This window comes from Heteronotia binoei, chromosome 20 (assembly GCF_032191835.1).
Source record: "Heteronotia binoei isolate CCM8104 ecotype False Entrance Well chromosome 20, APGP_CSIRO_Hbin_v1, whole genome shotgun sequence".
NCBI classification, from domain to species: Eukaryota; Metazoa; Chordata; class Lepidosauria; order Squamata; family Gekkonidae; genus Heteronotia; species Heteronotia binoei.
The window spans coordinates 755,039-772,903 of record NC_083242.1 but is presented as its reverse complement, the minus strand read 5'-3'; the positions used below and the strand labels follow the sequence as shown (position 1 = coordinate 772,903).

At 56.3% G+C, this 17,865-nt stretch overlaps 1 protein-coding gene across 1 annotated transcript in view; it reads left to right on the top strand.

The window, feature by feature from the left end:
• The first annotated feature begins 514 nt into the window (after positions 1 to 514).
• CACNG3 (calcium voltage-gated channel auxiliary subunit gamma 3) overlaps positions 515 to 17,865 on the top strand; it is a 44,568-nt gene continuing 27,217 nt past the window's right edge. Inside the window, exon 1 of the mRNA XM_060260624.1 lies at positions 515 to 736. Coding sequence (XP_060116607.1) covers positions 526 to 736 — 211 coding nt within the window. The 5' untranslated portion in view covers positions 515 to 525. The remainder of the gene's footprint in view (positions 737 to 17,865) is intronic.

Below are 17,865 nucleotides of genomic sequence, written 5' to 3'. Positions count from 1 at the left end.
CGCGCCCAGGCACGCACGCAGAGAGCCCCCCCCCCCCGCCGCCCGCCGGCCCGTGTCGCTCCTCCTCCTTTCGGCTCCCGCGCCTGGGTCCGGCCAGGGCTGCCGCGGCTGGCTCTCCCCGGTGGCGGCGGCGGCGGCGGCGGCGCGTCGGAGCTGGGGGAGGCCGGCGGAGGCATGGCGGAGCGGCGCCCGGCGGGATGCGAGCCCTGCGGCCGCTGGGCTCGGGGCGGGGAGGCGGCTGAGGAGGGCCCGCGAAGAAGCCAGCCCGCGCCTTCTGGGCCGGGGAGAGCCGGGCGCCTGTAGAGGAGGAGAAGAGAAGGGCCCCCCGCCCCGCCGCCCCCCCGCCGCCGCCGCTCCCTGCCTGCCTGCCTGCCTGCCTGGCTCCATGCGCGCTGCTGCGGGCGCGGGGCTCCGGGGCTGAGCGTCCGGCCGGCCTGCGCTGTCGCCCCCGGGGTCTCTCCTCGCTGCCGGCCGCCCCCCGCCCCTCCCCTCCCCGCCCCCGCCGGCGGGGTGCCATGAGTCACTATGAGGCTGTGTGAGCGCGGCATCCAGATGCTCATCACCACCCTGGGAGCCTTCGCCGCCTTCAGCCTCATGACCATCGCGGTGGGCACCGACTACTGGCTCTACTCGCGCGGCGTCTGCCGGACCAAGGCCATGAGCGACAATGACACCAGCCGCAAGAACGAGGAAGTCATGACCCACTCCGGTCTCTGGCGCACCTGCTGCCTCGAAGGTACCCGCCCGCTGGGCTCGCCGCCGCCGCCGCTGCCGCCGCCGTGGGTGGGTGGGTGGGTGGGTGGCTGCTGGGCTGGGAGAGCCCCCCCCCGACCCCCGCTCCTGGGGACGCCGCTGGCTGCGGGCTTGGGGGCTGGAGCGAGGGGGCCCCAATAGGGATGGAGCGGGATGGAAACTCTTCTGGCAGAATCCGACCCGCGTCAGGCGTTGGTGCCCGGCTCCGCTGCCCCCCGCCCCGACCCCTGGTGTTCAGTCCCACACAGCGTGGGGAGGGAGAAGAGGCTGCCTTCGGAGGCGTCTGGCTCCCGTGGATCGGGCCCACCTGTTGCCGCGTGCCTGCCTCCCTTTGCGCAAATGACCCTTTGGAGAGCTCGCTCCGGCAGCAGATGAGGGTCTCTCTCGAAGTTGGACGGGAGGGAGGGTCCTTCTGAGCGGGGCTACGGGGGGGAAGGGGCTTCAGCCCTCCGAGGGTCTGGGGCGCCTGCCCTTTCCTCACAGCCACCCAGCCCCACCCCTCCTCCCCCAACACGGAAAGTCACCTTCATGCTCCCCCAGGGAGGCCGCGGGCAGGGGGCCGGAGCGCCTGCCTTTGGGCTGGGGGGGGGAGGGGGCTGCCGATTTGGAGCCCCACCTCTCGGCCTTCCTCCCAGCCGGGGACTCTGCAGGGCTGCTGGGCTTGTGCAGGGCGCTTCCTGCCCCCTTGCCAGGAGGCCCTGGGGGCGCTCCAGCGGGCAGCGGGTCCGCAGCCCCCACCAGCTGAACTGGGGGGGCAAGCCAAGCTAGGGGCCGGCTGCTCCTCTCGGGGCCTGAGGGGGGTGGAAGCAGAGATCTTGGGGCCACCGGGCAACGTGGGGCAGAAGGCGGCAGCTGCACCCCCCCCCCCCGCCACCCTGGCGCCTCCTCCCCCGGGAACAGCAGCAGCTCCCCGCCGCCCTTCCTTTCATCCTCCCCGTGATCTCCCCCTCCCCCCCCCCAGTGATCTCTGAGCTCGGAGGAGGAAGGAGGTGGGGTGGCCGCTGCCCGGTGCCCGCCAGAAGAGACGAAGCTGCAGCCGCCCTCGCGTTCCTGCGGGCATCACCTCTCGCTGGAGCAACCCAGGCAGAGTCCAAGCGGCAGTCCCAGGGGGGAGAGGAGGGGGCTGAGGGCAGCCAGCCGAGCTTCAGCGCCATGAGCCCTTCCCGGCCTCCGGGGCTCCTGGGCCGCGTGTTGGCAATCAGAGGACTCCTCTGCCCCGCTAATTGAGTGGCAGAGCCGGCCCAGGCACCGAGGCCAGGGGGGTGAATCAAAGACCAACGCAGCCAGGCTCTCCACTGCCTTTCTGGCCCCCAGGGTCATGTCCATCCAGCGCCTCCTTCCTCCCACTGGCAGAGCCTCTTCTAGGCAGGCAGGACTTCCCAGGTTCAATCCCCAGCTGCAGCTCCAATTTAGAGCTCGAGGGAGCTGCTGATGCGAAATGACTCTTCTCTGCCAGAGACCCTGGAGAGCAGCTGCCAGTCTGAGCAGACAATTGCGACCTTGATGGGCCAAGGGTCTGGCTCAGCTGATGGTGTTCCTTCCCACTGTTCTCAGGTTCCTTCCCCTCCCCACCCCCTGCCAAATTCCCCAGAGACCATCCCTGGAAGACTCGCTCTGCTTATGACAGGCCAGGCAGTGATGAGCCCCCCCCCTTTCCTTTTGCAGCTGGCCCTGATCCGGGAAGCGATGCAGGCAAGCAGGTGCAATCTCTGAGATGCCCAAGCAGGTCCCGTCTCCAGTGGGAGTCCACGCTGGGGCCTAGAAACGCCCTCATCCAACACTTCCTCTCCCAAGAAACTGCTAGGTGGGATTGCCCCCCCCCCACCTCTCTCTCACACACAGCTCCAGCCCCCTCCTCGAGCAATAAGAATATGGGCGTCCCTTACAGGATTTTTGTAAAGGTTCCCAAGGGTGTCTCTGTGTGTGGACTCTCTGAAATGTTATATGCGTGCAAAGTATTTTGAAAATATCTCTCGAAAATGGTGTGTGAAGGGAAGATCTTTGGTGTGACACAATCGCGCCGCAGCTGCTGGTGGGTGTTTTAGAGGGGCTGGCTCAGGTGCTTCCGAGAAGAAGGGGTTTTGAGGACTGGGAACTGTGGAGAGATCGGGGGTCCAGGACACAACAGCAGCACTGGGTGGAGGCTACATCCAGCCACCGTAGAGACCAATGAGTTTTAGAGTAGAACCTTTTGCGAATCAGCACTCCCTTGGCCAGACAAGAGTTAGAAAGGGAGACCTGAAAGAAAGGGGGTGCTTTTGTTCCCCAGCTGGGGCTTCTGAGAACAGGCAGCCCCTCAGGAAAAGAGCTTGGGGGCTTTGGGTGTAATGGCGCCAGGAAGCGACGGGGAGGGGGGCAAGAGGGGAGCCGCCTCCTTCCTGGGATCTGCCCCTTGCTCAAAATGTCGCTGAGATGGAAGCCAATGCTCTCTCTAGGCTGTGGAGTCTTGTGAGTAAAAATTCTACTTGGTGAGCTACTGGCATTAAAATTGTGAGTGAGTGATTTGGTTATTGCATAAATTAGCTGGCTCTGGGGTCACAGCCTGAGCTATGACAAAAAACGTCTGAGCCGGAGGCTAAGAAACCTGTGTGCTGGCTCACCCTAACTCAGGAGGCCAGTCCTGCTGGCTCCACCCCTCAGGGGCTTGGGTGGCACACAGATGGCCCCTGGGACAGCCCCACCCCCATACCTGAGATGCTGCCCAAGCAGGGCGCTGAGAAGAAGTTCCCAGAGGATGCTGCAACAGCAGTCTAGGGAGAAGGCTCTTCCTGGGCAGATGGGATGCAAGCACCAGCCCCTCATCCTACAGCACATCATGACCAGTGTCCCCCCCAAACCCACCCCCCATTTGGCCATCCTCTCAGTGCTCTTGCAGACTCTGGGGCCCAGGAGAGCCCTCTGCCAATGCTGGCTGCTTTGGAAACCATCTTCCAGCAACTGCAGAAATCCCTGGCGTGATCCTGCTTGAGTTGATGAAATGCTAAGGAAACCACACCCGCCTCTATTTCCCTGGCCAGTGCCATCCCCAGGTGCTAGCCAGGCAGGACGGGTGAAGGTGGGCCAGAGGGCATCAAAGCCCTCTCCCATTTCGCCCCAGAAGGGGCTTTGCTTGGTGTCCTGTTCACTGCTCAGAGAGAGGGGCGGCTGTGGCCTCCAGATGGGGCAGGTCCCCCCTGAACCTTTCTCTGGACGGCCCAGGCTGGCCTTTTGAACCCACCCTCCCCTGGCCCCTGGGGTGGGGCTTGGTGCCAAGAACCATCTCAGTGGAAGCCTTTCTTAAGAAAGAGCCCCATTATGGCAGGAAACACACCTTGCTAGTGAGCGAGCCAGCAGCTCTGGCTTTTTAAATGGTCTGCGGATACCAAGCGGGCCAAGACTCTCAGCAGCCATGGACAACAATAGCTAAGCAGAGCCTCCATGAACAGAGGCAGTATACCTGGAAATACTATAATGCTGGTGGCCAAACAGTTGCTGGTTTAACTGCCAAGCCCCGGGCTTCGATAATTCTCTGGCTGAACCCATGAGGGTCTCTTCTCTACACCAGCCACAACTTGCCTTTTGCGTCCATACTGGATAATTCCCAGTGCTGCGTCTCAATGGCTAAGCCACTCTGCACGGTAGTGATTTCTCAGGCAGAAGGGAAAGACACTTCGTAAATGTTCAAGGTCACTCAGCTGATTTCAGGGCATTTCTCTTACTCAGATTCCTGGTTAGTTGCAGAAAATGGCAGGCAATTTCCATCTTAGATTGTGCCTCTGTTTGGTGCAAAGGAGCTACTGCTCGAGAAGAAGAAGATACTGGATTTATATCCCGCCCTCCACTCCAAAGAGTCTCAGAGCGGCTCACAATCTCCTTTCCCTTCCTCCCCCACAACAGACACCCTGTGAGGTAGATGAAGATATTGGATTTATATCCCGCCCTCCACTCCGAAGAGTCTCAGAGCGGCTCACAATCTCCTTTCCCTTCCTCCCCCACAACAGACACCCTGTGAGGTAGATGAAGATATTGGATTTATATCCCGCCCTCCACTCCGAAGAGTCTCAGAGCACCTCACAATCTCCTTTCCCTTCCTCCCCCACAACAGACACCCTGTGAGGTAGATGAAGATATTGGATTTATATCCCGCCCTCCACTCCAAAGAGTCTCAGAGCACCTCACAATCTCCTTTCCCTTCCTCCCCCACAACAGACACCCTGTGAGGTAGATGAAGATATTGGATTTATATCCCGCCCTCCACTCCGAAGTGTCTCAGAGCGGCTCACAATCTCCTTTCCCTTCCTCCCCCACAACAGACGCCCTGTGAGGTGGGTGGGGCTGGAGAGGGCTCTCACAGCAGCTGCCCTTTCAAGGACAACCTCTGCCAGAGATATGGCTGACCCAAGGCCATTCCAGCAGGTGCAAGTGGAGGAGTGGGGAATCAAACCTGGTTCTCCCAGATAAGAGAGCTCTGGCTGACCCAAGGCCATTCCAGCAGCTGCAAGTGGAGGAGTGGGGAATCCAACACGGTTCTCCTGGATAAGAGAGCTCTGGCTGACCCAAGGCCATTCCAGCAGGTCCAAGTGGAGCAGTGGGGAATCCAACCCGGTTCTCCCGGATAAGAGAGCTATGGCTGACCCAAGGTTACTCCAGCAGGTGCAAGTGGAGGAGTGGGGAATCAAACCTGCTTCTCCCAGATAAGAGAGCTATGGCTGACCCAAGGCCATTCCAGCAGCTGCAAGTGGATGAGGGGGAATCAAACCTGGTTCTCCCAGATAAGAGTCCGCACACCTAACCACTACACTACACCAAACTGGTATTCTCTGCCGAATGGCAACTGCCCTTTCTCTGGTAATAGCCAAAGAGACAGGGATGGATGGCATGGCTTTGGCACTGCCCAGCGCTTTGGACAGGCTGGCATTTGGTAGGGGCCATGGCTCAGTGGCAGAACCTCTGCTTGGCATGCAGAAAGCCGCAGGTTCAACCCCCAGCATCTCCATTTAACGGTGATGTGAAAGACTCCAGTCGGAGAGTGTGGAGAGCCACTGTTGGTCTGAGTAGACAATGCTGACTTCAATGGACCGAGGGCCTGAATTGGTAGAAGGCGGGTTCCTGTATCCATTTCAGGGATGGCTGGTACTTTGTCAAGGGATGAGTCCAAAGGGGGCAGGTGAAGCAGCCATGCCTGCCCCTAAAGCTTGAAGCAGCCATTTGCAGGATGCCTTGGTACTGAGTTCGAGGTGCAAGGAGTGAAATGCATCAGTGCTAAATGATGACTTTCCACTCATCCTACACTGGTTCTCCAAGAGCACAGGGCTGCAGCCAGGGTGGGTCTGGAAATGTATTGCCATGTGCCCACCCAGAGCGGGAATTCCTCCACTTCAGGTGGTTCAATGGGTGGCATTTCCTTTTAAAGAATGACAAAGGGTGGGGGAGCAGGAAGATTCCTGTTTAAAATTCCAGGGGTTCCTCTCCCCGTCCCCCAAAGGAGGGGAGAGTCATACTCCAAACTCCACCAGTCTAAGCTGCCTAGACGGTTCCAAGATCTTATCTTCTGTACAAAGCTAAAGTGATGGGGGGGGGGGAGGGTTGATAAAGGATTCTTGTGCATAGCCTGCCCCCCACAGCAGTGTAAGGCATAACTTAAGGGAGGTGTTTATTCTAAGTGGCTGAAACCTTCTGCATGATTAAGCATTACTCTTTATTCAACTTGGGCAGTTTTGCAGCCATGAAAAGGCACAGCCTCCCTCCGCCTTGTTGAGGGGGGGAGGGGGGAGAGAGTGCCACAAGTCTCTGTTGGTTTGGAAGCCCTGCATGACATCCCTTGGAAGCATGGGGGGGGGGGCTCTTCCACATGTGGGCCTTTCTGATGCAGATTGGGCCATGTGCATGCTGCTGTTCATACCCCTAGAGTCCTCCTAACAGGAAACAGTCCCTGCAACTAGAAAGCTAGTGTGTCAGGGAAACAGGCAAGCATTATTTGCTCTGGCCTCTCTTTGCAGGAAGGGTCCCCTCCCTGTTCTCTTTTCTCCCTTTAATGGAAGACATGATTCCCTGCCTTACTGCAAACCGCTTGTGACATGCGGCAGGCAGGGCACGCCGGTCCCCAGATTGGCTGCCCGAGCAGGCCAGACCCCCTTTTGCTCCTGCTCCAGCCCTCTTCTGATCCCTGGGCTTGACTGGGAGTCCTGCTGAGAGAGATCCTTTGGGCCTCTGGGAGATCGAATGCTCCACTGCCACTGCCGTGTCTGTGTTCCTTCCAACTGTGCAAATTGCCCACGCAGGAAAAGGCCTTTGATAGGAGCTGCAGACAGGAAGGAGAGAGAGGCTCAGTCGGCCCTTGGAGATGCAGCAGCCGCCTCCAGACCTGCGTCTGGCAGCCCCGGGCGCCTCTTGCATTCAAGGGCTTCACAGGAACCACACTCCTGCGCACTGGCTTTCCGTGTTCGGCGCTGGCTTCATGACATGCCCACTCTCTCCATTGAAAAAAACAGCCACGTATGGGGCCTCTGGGCTCCAACCTGTGCATAGTTCTCATGGCCCCTTCTTACTCAGTGCTTAGTTCTCATGGCCCTTGAGAACCAGTTTGGTGCAGTGGTTAAGTGCACAGACTCTTATCTGGGAGAACCAGGTTTGATTCCCCACTCCTCCACTTGCACCTGCTAGAATGGCCTTGGGTCAGCCGTAGCTCTGGTAGGAGTTGTCCTTGAAAGGGCAGCTTTTCTCTCAGAGCTCCCTCAGCCCCACATACCTCATAGGGTGTCTGTTGTGAGATTCAGTGTATAGAGTAGAATGCAAATCCAATTTCTTCTTCTTCTTCACCCAGGGAAATGCTGATTGCCACTTTGGGGTCGACAGGTAGCAGTTTTTCTCCAGACCTGTTTGCCGGGGGATCCTGGAGAGGGAGTTTACCATCTTCTGGGCTTGGAGCAGAGGTCCCTGGGGGCATGGGGGTTAAAATTTGTGAATTTCCTGCATTGCTCTTGGGGCAGACTAGATGACCCTGGAGGTCCCTTCCAGCTCTATAATTCTACGTCTGGCAGAGCCCCATATCTGCAGAGGCTCCTTCTGAGAAAGCTGTGCAGGAGCTCCAGGGACATCATCAGGTCTCTGCATGGGGAGTGGAGGAGCAGTGATTTCCAAGGCTGGGAGGAAGACCTCCTCGGGGGTTATCTTGGGAGCTCCCAGCTGGCTAAACGTCCAGAGGGAGAGCTTTTCTTTTCCTGTTCTTTGCCTGCAATTATCACACTGGCTCTGCTTTTACTTATTAATGCAAACATTTCTGTTGATATTCCCCATTGGTTCAGGGGAAATCCAGCTTTTGAGAAATGACAATTAAAAACAGTGTCAGATCTGGGAATCTGGCAGCCAGAAGAGTCCTAGCCAGCTCCACAAGCCACCCATCCAAGGGGGAGTCATGAAGCCCCCCAGCCAGGCAGCCCGGAATGAGGGGGGAGGGGTCCAGCTGGGCTCACTCCTTTGACCCAGGAGGGGGCAGAAAGGGGCTGGCTTTCATCTCGGTGCACCTGTGAAGCTGCTCATTTGGCATCTTAGGAAGGCACAAGCGCCCAAGGAGTCTGTCGCAAGATGGAAAACTCAATGGTTGCGCTTCTACTTTGAGGCCCAGTTTGGTGTAGTAGTTAAGTGTGTGGGCTCTTATCTGGGAGAACTGGGTTTGATTCCCCACTCCTCCACTTGCAACTATTGGAATGGCCTTGGGTCAGCCACAGCTCTCGCAGAGTTGTCCTTGAAAGGGCAGCTTCTGTCAGAGCTCTCTCAGCCCCACCTACCTCACAGGATGTCTGTTGTGGGGGAAGGAGATTGCAAGCTACTCTGAGACTCTGAGATTCAGAGTGAAGGGCAGGATATAAATCCAATATCTTCTTCTTATCCTTTGCAAGGCAGACCTTACAGTCTGCAGCTCCCTCAAGAAGTTCCAACCTCCTCTCCCCGCTCCTTGATTGATGCCCCAGGCTTTGAGAATGTAAAACCTGCTTGGCTTTTCCCTGGTTTTCCTTGTTGCAGAGTGAGCTCCTGTTCCCCGATTAGGGCAGGATGGATCCCAGCCCACCTGCGCTGGCAGAGCCCAAAAAGCTGCTGCAAGAGGGAAGCTACGACAGCTTTTAGCAGAGCCTGGCACTGGTGGAGGCTGTTGCCATAGCAACATGTATGCCAACAGGATGGTGCCAATGGGGGGGGGGGGAAGGGAGGTGGCCAGGAAGGAGTGGAGCAGAGGACGAACCCGGGGCTCTTCTTCCAGGGCTGGTTCCCACCTCTTGTGTCCTGCCAGGGAAAGAGGCGACTGGATATAAACACCCTCCCACTGGAAGATGCTGCCCGCTTCCAATTCCCCTCCCCTCCCCTCCACGAAAGACACGGCCACAAATGAGATTCTGAGTAAATCTGCACCATCCCACCACCACGGGGATTAGACCCAGGTGGGGAGCATCAATATCCTCCCCCCAAGCCACATTGAGGAGAAGAAGAGCTGGGTTTTATACCCTGCTTTTCTCTGCCCTCAGGAGTCCCAAAGTGGCTTACAATGACCTCCCCTTCCTCTCCCCGCAACAGGCCCCTTGTGGGGCTGAGAGAAGAGCTGGGACCAGCCCAAGGTCACCAATCAGGCTTCACAGTGGAAGAGGAGGTGGAGAATCGAGCCTGGTTCTCCAGATTAGAGTCCACAGGTCTTAGCCATGACACCTTGTTGGCTCTCCAAGTGGAAGACATGTGGATGAAAGAAAGGCTTTGCACAAGTCACAGTCCCCCTGCACGCCCCCCCCCCCCAGCTTCTCCTCTCAGTCCCCAAGTGCTCCTGAATAGGCGCTCCTCTCGAGAGCCATCCTCGTGGCCTGTAGCCCTTCATACCCCCCTTCCTAGCTGGACCCTGCCCTGTCACTCTCCCCTGGACTCTGCTGGGGCTCTGGACCCTGGCCCTTCCCTGCCCGCTTGACAAAGTTCTGGTCAGCCCGACTCTAGTTGTCAGTCTCCCGGTGGGGACTGGAGACCTCTTGGAATTACAACTAGTCTTCAGACAGAAGAGGAGGAGATTGGTTTTGTACCCTGCCCTTCACGTAGAGTCTCAGAGCAGCTTACACTCTCCTTCCCTTCGCCCACCCCCACAACAGACACCCTGCGAGAGCTCTGAGAGAGAACTGCTCTTTGGAGAACTGTGGCTGGCCCAAGCTGCATGTGGGGGAGGAGTGGGGAGTCAAACCCAGCTCTCTCAGATTAGAGTCCACGCTCCTAACCACTACACCAAGCTCTGTCTCTTCCCCTAGGAAGAAAGGTTAAAATGCTTGGGGCTCTTTAGCTTGGAGAAATGTTGACTGTGAGGTGACATGATAGAGGTTTACAAGATTATGCGTGGGATGGAGAAGGTGGAGAAAGAAAGACTTTTCTCCCTTTCTCACAATACGAGAACTCGCGGGCACTCAATGAAATTGCTGAGCAGTTGGGTTAGGACAGATAAAAGGAAGTCCTCCTTCACCCAAAGGGTGATTAAACACATGGAATTCACTGTCACAGGAGGTGGCGGCTACAAGCATAGACAGCTTCCAGAGGGGATTGAATACACATCTGGAGCAGAGGTCCATCAATGGCTATTAGCCACAGCATATCCATGGGGCTGTGATGCTCTGTATTCTTGGTGCTTGGGGGGGTGGGGACAGTGGGAGGGCTTCTAGTGTCCTGGCCCCACTGATGGACCTCCTGATGGCACTTGGGTTTTTTGGCCACTGTGTGACACAGTGTTGGACTGGATAGGTCATTGGCCTGATCCAATATGGCTTCTTTTATGTTCTCTCTTCCTCCCTCCCTCCCCATTCCCCTAGAGGGGATGAGAATGACAGCTGTAGAGGACAGTCTCTGGCATTATACCCCAATGAGGTCCCTGCCTTCCCTTCTCCTTCCCAATCCCCACTCTCCCTTGGCTAGGCTCCACCCCTGAATCTCCAGGAATTTCCCAGCCAGAGCTGCACCCCCCCCCCCCGCAGGCTGTTGTCCCTGTTGTCTGCACAGAAGCTGATCCCCTTCCCCCCACCTCACCTCTGAGGACCACGTTCATCTTTGCCATCAGTGGCACCAACAGGGAAACACATGGCGGGGGGGGGGGCGTGGAAGGTTCTCCCATTGAGCCAGCCAGGTCTGAAGGTCTGCATCGCAGAGAGGCAGCATGGTGTTGTAGTTAAGAGCGGTGGACTCTAACCCAGAGAACCGGATGAGGCCTGTTGGGTGACCTTGGGGCAGTCCCAGTTCTCTCAGGGCTCTCTCAGCCCCACCTACCTCACAAGGCGCCTGTTGTGTGGGGGAGGAAGGGAAGGAGATTGGAAGCCTCTTTGAGACTCCTCAAGGTAGAGAAAAGCAAGGTATAAAAACCTGCCCATCCTCATCATCGTGGCCACAGTGCCAGCAAGGATTATGGTGATCCGCCGGACACCAGCTGCTGCTAGTTGCCGGCCCGAAAGATGTCTGCCTTGCCTCCCCTAGAGCCAGGGCTTTGCCCCGTGTTTGAACATGCCGGTCCCGTTGGGACCACAGATTACATTTGTGAAGGCTTTACTGTTCCGTGTAAATTAATATCGAGGAAGAAATTCCGCCCTTGAAAAAGGGACTTATTTTGTGTTGAAACGATTGTCGGGCGAGGGGCCTCGGCGTGGCCTGCGAGGACAATTTCAGCCTTCCAGAGTCCATCATGTTGGAGAAGGTTTTGCCGTCTCTCACCTGCCCGTTTTCTCTGGGGCTCTGTTTGAAGGACTTTTTGTGGCTTGCACTTGAGTAGTAGGGACTGCATTGTTTATTAGCGCCTTTCTGTATTTTTGCTAGATGCATTCAGTATTTATTCGTCTTCCTGCATATTCATATGCTATGCAGCATTTTGGATTATATGTTTACTAGCCTTATGAATTTCCCCCGTGTTTCCTGTTATTCCTTTCTTCTGAAGAGGGGCAGGGTCCCACAGCTGCCTCATGGCGGTGGAGCCGCTCTCCGCGTAGGATTAGCGTGTGTGTGGGGGGGGGTGCTGCCCGCATACTGACTTCAAAATAAATGCCATTGAAACAAATGGGACCATTCCAGCAAAAGCAGGCTGGTGTAGAAGAGCGGCTAAGTGTGTGAACTCTCTGCCAAGCAGCCCCTAGTTTGAATCTCCTTGTAGCTGCAGAGCTGGTAGGCAAAGCATGGGTAACCCTGCAAACAGGACTGCGGACTGTAGCCAAACCCTGGGGCAAGGCTAGGGTTCCCAGATCCAATTCAAGGAACATCTGGGGACTTTGGGGGTGGAGCCAGGAGATTTTGGGGGTGGAGCCAGGAGCAAGGGTGTGACAAGCACAACTGAACTCTGAAGAGAGTTCTGGCCATCACATTAAAGGAAACACATTTTAAAGGCCTTTCCTCCATTGGAAATAATGAAAGATAGAGGCACCTTCTTTTAGGGCTCATATAATTGGACCCCCCTGGTCCAATCTTTTTGAAACTTGGCAGGTATTTTGGAAAGAGGCACAAGATGCCATGTTGCAAATTTAGTGCCTCTACCTCAAAATACACCCCCCCCACAGAGCCCCAGATAACTGTGGATCAATTCTGCATTATACCCTAAGGGAATCGGTCTCCATAGGGAATACTGGAGTGCCCAGCAGACTTTTCCCAACCTTAGACAGGGCCCAGTTCTAGGAGGGGGACATCATCACCTGAACACACCTGAAGCTGCCTTCCCCTGCATCAGACCCTCCTGGGTCCATCAGGATCAGTCTTGTCTACTCAGAGTGGCCGCAGTTCTCTCTCCAGGCTCTGAGGTCTTTCCCATCACCTGTGATCTGGAATTTAACTGGAGATGCTGCCAGGGACTGAACCTAGAGCCTTCTATGTGCTAATCAGGCAGCCAGTTTTGTGTAGTGGTGAAGTGCGTAGACTCTTTCTGGGAGAACAGGGTTTGATTCCCCACTCCTCCACTTGCAGCTGCTGGAATGGCCTTGGGTCAGCCGTAGCTCTGGCAGAGGTTGTCCTTGAAAGCCACAAGTTCTCTCAAGTTCTCCACAAGTCCTCTCAAGGCTGTTCTGCTCAAGGGCAGCTTCTGGGAGAGCTCCCTCAGCCCCACCCACCTCACAGGGTGTCTGGTGTGGGGGAGGAAGATAAAGGGGATTGTGAGCCACTCTGAGATTCAGAGTATAGGGTGGGATATAAAACCAAGATCTTCTTCCTCCTCCTCCACTGAGCCACAGTGCCTTCCTTGTGTCTATTGCTGAATGCGCGTTGCTTTCCTGCAGTTGGTCAGTGAAGGTTTCTCCGGCTCCCTGGAGAGAAGGGAAAGGGTTTCTTCAAAGGGCTTGGGGAACTGGAGTCTCTGCTTGCCGTGTGGTGGCGGTGGGTGGGGGGACTGGTGAGGCTTTCTGGACTTCTTCTGTTGGACTGGCTGCTCCCCCCACCCCCTCCTCAGCTGGGATTTTTGTCACTCAGCAGCTGTTGCATGGAAGCCGCCCCCCTCCAGCGCTCCTTCCTCCCGAAGAGCAGATCTTGTGGTGGCTGGCAGGAAGGAAGGAAGGAAGGGGAGAGCTGTCTGCGAGGGGCAGGGCAGGGCCTTCTGGGCACTCAGTTTCTGTGCCAGCACCACCTTCTGCCTCATCCCGGACAGAGCCCCTTGGCTTGCCCCTTGCGCCTCCCTCAAAAGGCCAGCAGATCTGGCTGCGAAGGGATCTGAGAATTACGGCTGCTTCACAGAACCATAATCTACTCCCCAACAATCCCTTCTCTTTGCAGCTGCCTCCTAATCTAGACCAGAAATCCCCTTCAGGCTAATATTCCGTGAACCAGATTAGTCCCCTTCTGACTCGGAGGGGCACACTGAGGCGGCCCTGACGTCACCCGCCGCACCAGGCCTGGCGTCTCCCCTCTCTTGCCCATGACAGGCAGCAGTGGAATGTCTTTGGGAAGATAATTATGTAAGAGCCTACCTCAAATTTGTGCAGCGGGGGGGCCGGGGAGGGGCAAGTGACTTAATCACGCTTGCCAACACCTTTGGGGCAGCTTTGATAAGGAGAAAAGGGCAAGCAAGGAGCCCAACATCTGCAAATCTCCCCGCTTGCTAGCTTGCCTGGGGGAAGCCAAGGAGTCTGCTTTATTGGCCATCTGCACGGGGCAAAAGAAACAGAATCATCAGCTGTCTTTGAAAATGGCAGCGGATAACGGCTGAATCACCGGTGTTGTCGATTTGAAATGTTTCTAGTCTGCCTCGCCACCAAGATACTCAAGATGGCTTTTAAAAGTTATCATAAAATACATACTACAACTATTGGTTGTGGCCATGAGCAGCCCGCCCCTGCCATTGGCTGAGTGGCTGTGATGTCATGGAATGTTCACCTCACCTCACCTCTAGGAGGTGAGAATGTGACTTTTCCAAGAAGGAAGCCACTGAGCGTTGCCGCGTCTGAGACGGAGCTGGACTGAGAGAGAGAAAATTCTCCAGGGATCCAAGATCAGGAGGGGGTATGCCCTGTCGGCAGAGGAGTGGGTGCAGCCAGAAATTTATTCGTGGAGATTTGACCAGAATCATTCTCCATCTCATGAATGCTCCGGAAAATAATCAGGATGGTTTCCAGCATTCAGGAACAGCCAGGAACCTTCAGGTCTCTTCTGGTGCCTCTAAGCCTGGTTTCAGTGAAAGGCAGGCAGAGATGGGGAGCAAAATTGCTTCCTCATGCTGGAAGGCAGGTACTGTGGAGAGGTGGGAAGCAGAGACCAGCAGCTGCCTCCCCCCCCCGCCATGAGAGGGGCACAACAGCGTGCTTGAACGGGGGAGTTGCTGGCACATGCTGCCTTGGGTGACTCAGGCCGAGGGCTTCTCTTCCCCCCAGACTGGCCAATGGGGTGGGGAGGAGGAAGAAGAAGAAATTGGAGTTATGCCTCGCCCTTCGCTAGCCAAAGGAGTCTCAGAGCAGCTTACAAATCTCCTTTCCCTTCCCTTCCCAACAACAGACTCCCTGTGAGGCAGGGTGGGGCTGAGAGAGCTCTCCCAGAACTGGGTGGGGTATAAATCCAGTTTCTTCTTCTTCCCCACCCCTCTGGCCTGGGCAAAATGGGGGTTCAACCATGGACTATCTAAGAGGCCCCCCAGATGGAGAAGAAGCCACCGTTCTCTTGGGCAGCCAAACCGCAGGGCCCAAAGTGAGCCTTCCCTCCTTCCCCCCCTCCCATACGGTTCAAGCACTGGACTCTGGCTTCCGGCCTGACTCATTCAAGGTCATGTGTGTGGCGGTCAAAAGCGTCTCCCTCCTCGCTGGCTGTCGCCAGGGCTGTGAGCAGCTTCTCCAGCCAGGAGCCCCATCCAGGGGGGCTGCAAGTGCTTCCTCCCCCTCCTCATTCCAGAGCCCCCCTCTCAAGTAACCCACCGTCCCAGATTGCACCATCCTCCTCCTCTTCTTCTTTCAGATGAGACGTGGCGTTCTGTTCCAGTCCTGAGGGCAGAGCGGGGACAAGTGGTGTGTGTGTGGTGAGAAGGATGGCTTGTGCTCGTCATGGTCCTTGGGGTGTGCTGTAATTAAGAGCGCGCCGTTTGCACTGGGAGGATGAAGCACTGCCCAGGATGGTGGCAGCACAAGCCGTTGCCTCCCTCACCCTCTTGGGCATCCCAGTCTGGAGACTTTTCGGTGAACTGGCAAAGGGCTGGCATTCTCCTAGGGACTTTTCTGAAATGATTTTCCTGTGGGGTTCTTCTTCAGGATGCAGGAGGAGCGGGCAGCTGCCGTCTCAACTTCATATGCTCCTCTTCCAAGGTGGCAAGCTGAGACCCCAGGCCTCCCGAGGGAGGGATCTTGACGGGGCATTGAGTGCCATTGGCCAGTCTTCTGAGGGACTCTGCACACGGATGGGGAGAAATTCTAAGCCCAGTTGGGTGTAGTGGTTAAGTGTGTGGACTGTTATCTGGGAGAACCGGGTTTGATTCCCTACTCCTCCACTTGCACCTGCTGGAATGGCCTTGGGTCAGTCATAACTCTCTTGCAGGAGTTGTCCTTGAAAGGGCAGCTGCTGTCAGAGCTCTCTCAGTCCCACCTGCCTCACAGGGTGTCTGTTGTGGGGAGAGGAAGGGAAAGGAGATTGTAAACCTCTCTGAGACTTCTTTGGATAGTGAAGGGCAAAGTATAAATCCAATATCTCTTCTTCTTCTTCTTCTTCTTCTTCCCTACCCCTCTGGCAAGAAACCCCCTTGTTTCTGCCCCTCCCCAAACAAAAATGAGGCGTGAGCTCTCCTACTCCAGCCTGCAGGCTTCAGCTATCTAAATTGTTAAGGAGGAGCTGGCAGGGGGAGAGAGTCGAATAGTTGAAGCTCAAATGCTTATCCAATGTGCCCAGAAAGAGAAAGGAAGAGGAAGCCAAAAGGCAAAAGCCTTAGGAGAAAAACAGGCTCTTGGCATTCACCTGCATCTCACCCCCAAGAGGGCTCTGGACTGAGCAGCTTTTTGCCTTTTTCACACTGATCTCTTCCCTTTGGAATTCCATGAAATCCCCTGTGTCCTGGGCCATTCTCTCTGCCACATTTACCAGGCAGTTTGCCTTGTGGCTATTCCTGATGTGGGAAAGAGCGAGTCGCCTAACACTGCTGCAAAGAGACTGAGCTGTCCATCAGGATGTCCTGGGTTCAGATCTCACCTGTGTCTGGCAGTCAACAACAGCAACAACAAAAGTGTCTTGCAGTCGTGAGGTGGCCTCAGCTCTGGAAGACAGCAACACTGGGGGGGGGGGGCTTTCAATTCCTGGAGAACCGCTGGCAGCCAGGGGTGAGTTATGCCAGGCAGCCCCCGTGGCCCATGGCTCAGTGGCAGAGCCTCTGCTTGGCACGCAGAAGGTCCCAAGTTCAGTCCCCGGCATCTCCAACTAAAAAGGGTCCAGGCAAGTAGGTGTGAAGAACCTCAGCTCGAGACCCTGGAGAGCCATGAATGGGGCTGTGGCTCAGTGGCAGAGCCTCTGCTTGGTACGCAGAAGGTCCCAGGTTCAGTCCCCGGCATCTCCATGTAGAAGGATCAGGTAGGAAGTGATGGGAAAGGCCCCCACCATACACTGGAGAACTGCTGCCCATCAGAGTAGGCAATACTGTCCTTGCTGGGCCAGGGTCTGATTCAGTGTAAGGCATCCGCATGTAGAACAAAATTGAACCTTTAAGACCGACTTAGTTTTATTCAGAACGGAACCTTTCATGTGTTCAGGCAAAGGCTGTGTGGATTTTATTTTTTATTTATTTATTTCTGTTAATTTATACCCCGTCCCTCCCGCGAACGGCTCAGGGCAGCTTCCAAATGAAAGACCTGGCTATGGAACTGGAGTTTGCACACTTCTGCACCACGTTCCCCCCCCCCCCTCCAAAGAAAGCTCCAGGCTACCTTCAGATTCTGCATTCCCACTATTGGGAGTGATAAAGTGAAACTCTGGGCCAGATGTGATGGAGGGAGGTTGTAAAAAGTGACCAGGCATTCACTGGCAGGGGGCTGTATATGTTGGACTGGCCCCCAACTGCATTAAAGCTGGGCCTGTGGCTCACTGGCAGAGCAGCTGCTTGGCATGCAGAAGGTCCCAGGTTCAATCCCCGGCACTTCCAGCCAGAGACCCAGGAGAGCAGCTGCCAGTCTGAGCAGACAATTCCGACCTGGATGGACCAAGGAGGGTCTGAGTCAGTAGAAGGCAGCTTCATGTATTCTGGAACAGCCTGGACCTTTAAAAGATTTGGAGAGTTAGAAAGAAAAGTGTTACCCTTTGATAGCGGGGTGGAAACACATCTGCTTGGCATGCAGAAGGCCCCAGGTTCAGTCCCTGGCATCTCCTGCTAAATGGGGCCAGGCAGGTGGTGATGGGAAGGACTCGTTTCTGCCCGAGAGCCTGGAGAGCGGCTGCCGGTCGGTCTGAATAGTCAAGGCTGACTCCGATGGGCCAAGGCGGGTCTCATTCAGTAGAAGGCGGGCGGCTTCTTGCGATTGTGTGTTCAGTGCAGCAAAGCCTCGGCCACAGCAAGAATGGCAAGGGGTGTGGTTCTCCCGGGTGCTGTGACATCCCAAGCCATTCCCATCGCACTTGCATCCCGGGGAAACTGCTGTCTATTCTTTCCTGGTGTGCCTGAGGCCCTCCTGAGCACAGAGCGTGCTGCTTGGGAGACTCTTC